General features: G+C 39.5%; 1 protein-coding gene across 1 annotated transcript in view; it reads right to left on the bottom strand.

Annotated features, from left to right (window-relative positions):
* The window catches only part of LOC307118872 (heat shock factor protein), a 25,226-nt gene extending 24,752 nt beyond the window's left edge, over positions 1 to 474 (bottom strand). Inside the window, exon 1 of the mRNA XM_079804710.1 lies at positions 300 to 474. Coding sequence (XP_079660836.1) covers positions 300 to 392 — 93 coding nt within the window. The 5' untranslated portion in view covers positions 393 to 474. The remainder of the gene's footprint in view (positions 1 to 299) is intronic.
* Between the last annotated feature and the right edge of the window lie 538 nt (positions 475 to 1,012).

The following is a 1,012-nucleotide window of genomic DNA, read 5'->3' as shown; positions in this document are numbered from 1 at the left end:
CAATCACGTTCTAATAATATAACGAGCAGCGATTGGCCGGACAGTGGACCAATAGCGAGCGGCATCAGCTCAGCACACGTGGATCTGTTTTGTAAAGCAGGTCAGATAGTATTACTAACCGATTACATCATAACAAACCTGTTCTGGACAGATAAACAGAGCTAATGTTAAATGAGTGACCTTTATTATTGTGAAGATTATATTCTCATATTGTTTGTACTCCGATATACACAAGACATGTAACGTTAATGCTGAAAATAGAGCCACTGATAATATAATATGTGCTATAAAGTACTCACTCGGCTCCAGCAGATGAGCTCGTTCGTCGACTGAGCCTCCACAAGGGTCCAGAGTTTGCTGACGAAAGCTGGGACACTGGTACTGTGTTTCATGACTTCTGTTAAAGCCACAGAGGAAGAAACTTTCTGTGCTTGTGAGGGTAAATGTGCTCTCGATTGGGCAGTGAGGAGGTAAACAGAGTCCCAGGCTGAACTACACGTGAGTTTTCCCGCTGCGCCACGCCCCCTTGTCCTTCTATCCGCCAATCAGAACACGGCTCCCTATAACGTCTCGTGTAAGTGCCTGTCATTCACTAAAATACACGTTTGCTGTATACAAATCTGACAGGGCTCACCTTATTTGGCTGAGATGAACTATATATAATGGATCTTTAAATAAGACTTTGTGTTTTGATGACCATGTCTTGACAAATTTTTTTAATTTTATAAAGCATAAAGAAACAGAACAGTGAACGAAATTCTAGGTCTAATTCTAGTTGGGAAATAATCCTTTTGGGACTATTTGCAAACAATATTTGCTTCAAATATATTATTAATCCCGAGAATCTTCGCAGTAGTGAATAGATACATTAATCCATAGTAAATGTTTGTATTCTCCAGTGGTCTAGTGGTAGAATTTTTGCCAAACGTCGCAAAGGTTGCGGCTTCTAATCCGCTCTCAAATCTTTTTTTTCTTCTTCATTAAAATCAAAGATGTTCATCAATGATTGTAT

This window comes from Gobio gobio, assembly GCF_949357685.1.
Source record: "Gobio gobio genome assembly, chromosome: 22".
Classification (NCBI taxonomy): domain Eukaryota; kingdom Metazoa; phylum Chordata; class Actinopteri; order Cypriniformes; family Gobionidae; genus Gobio; species Gobio gobio.
The sequence above is the reverse complement of the archived record's forward strand: the minus strand, read 5'-3'. Positions and strand labels throughout refer to the sequence as shown.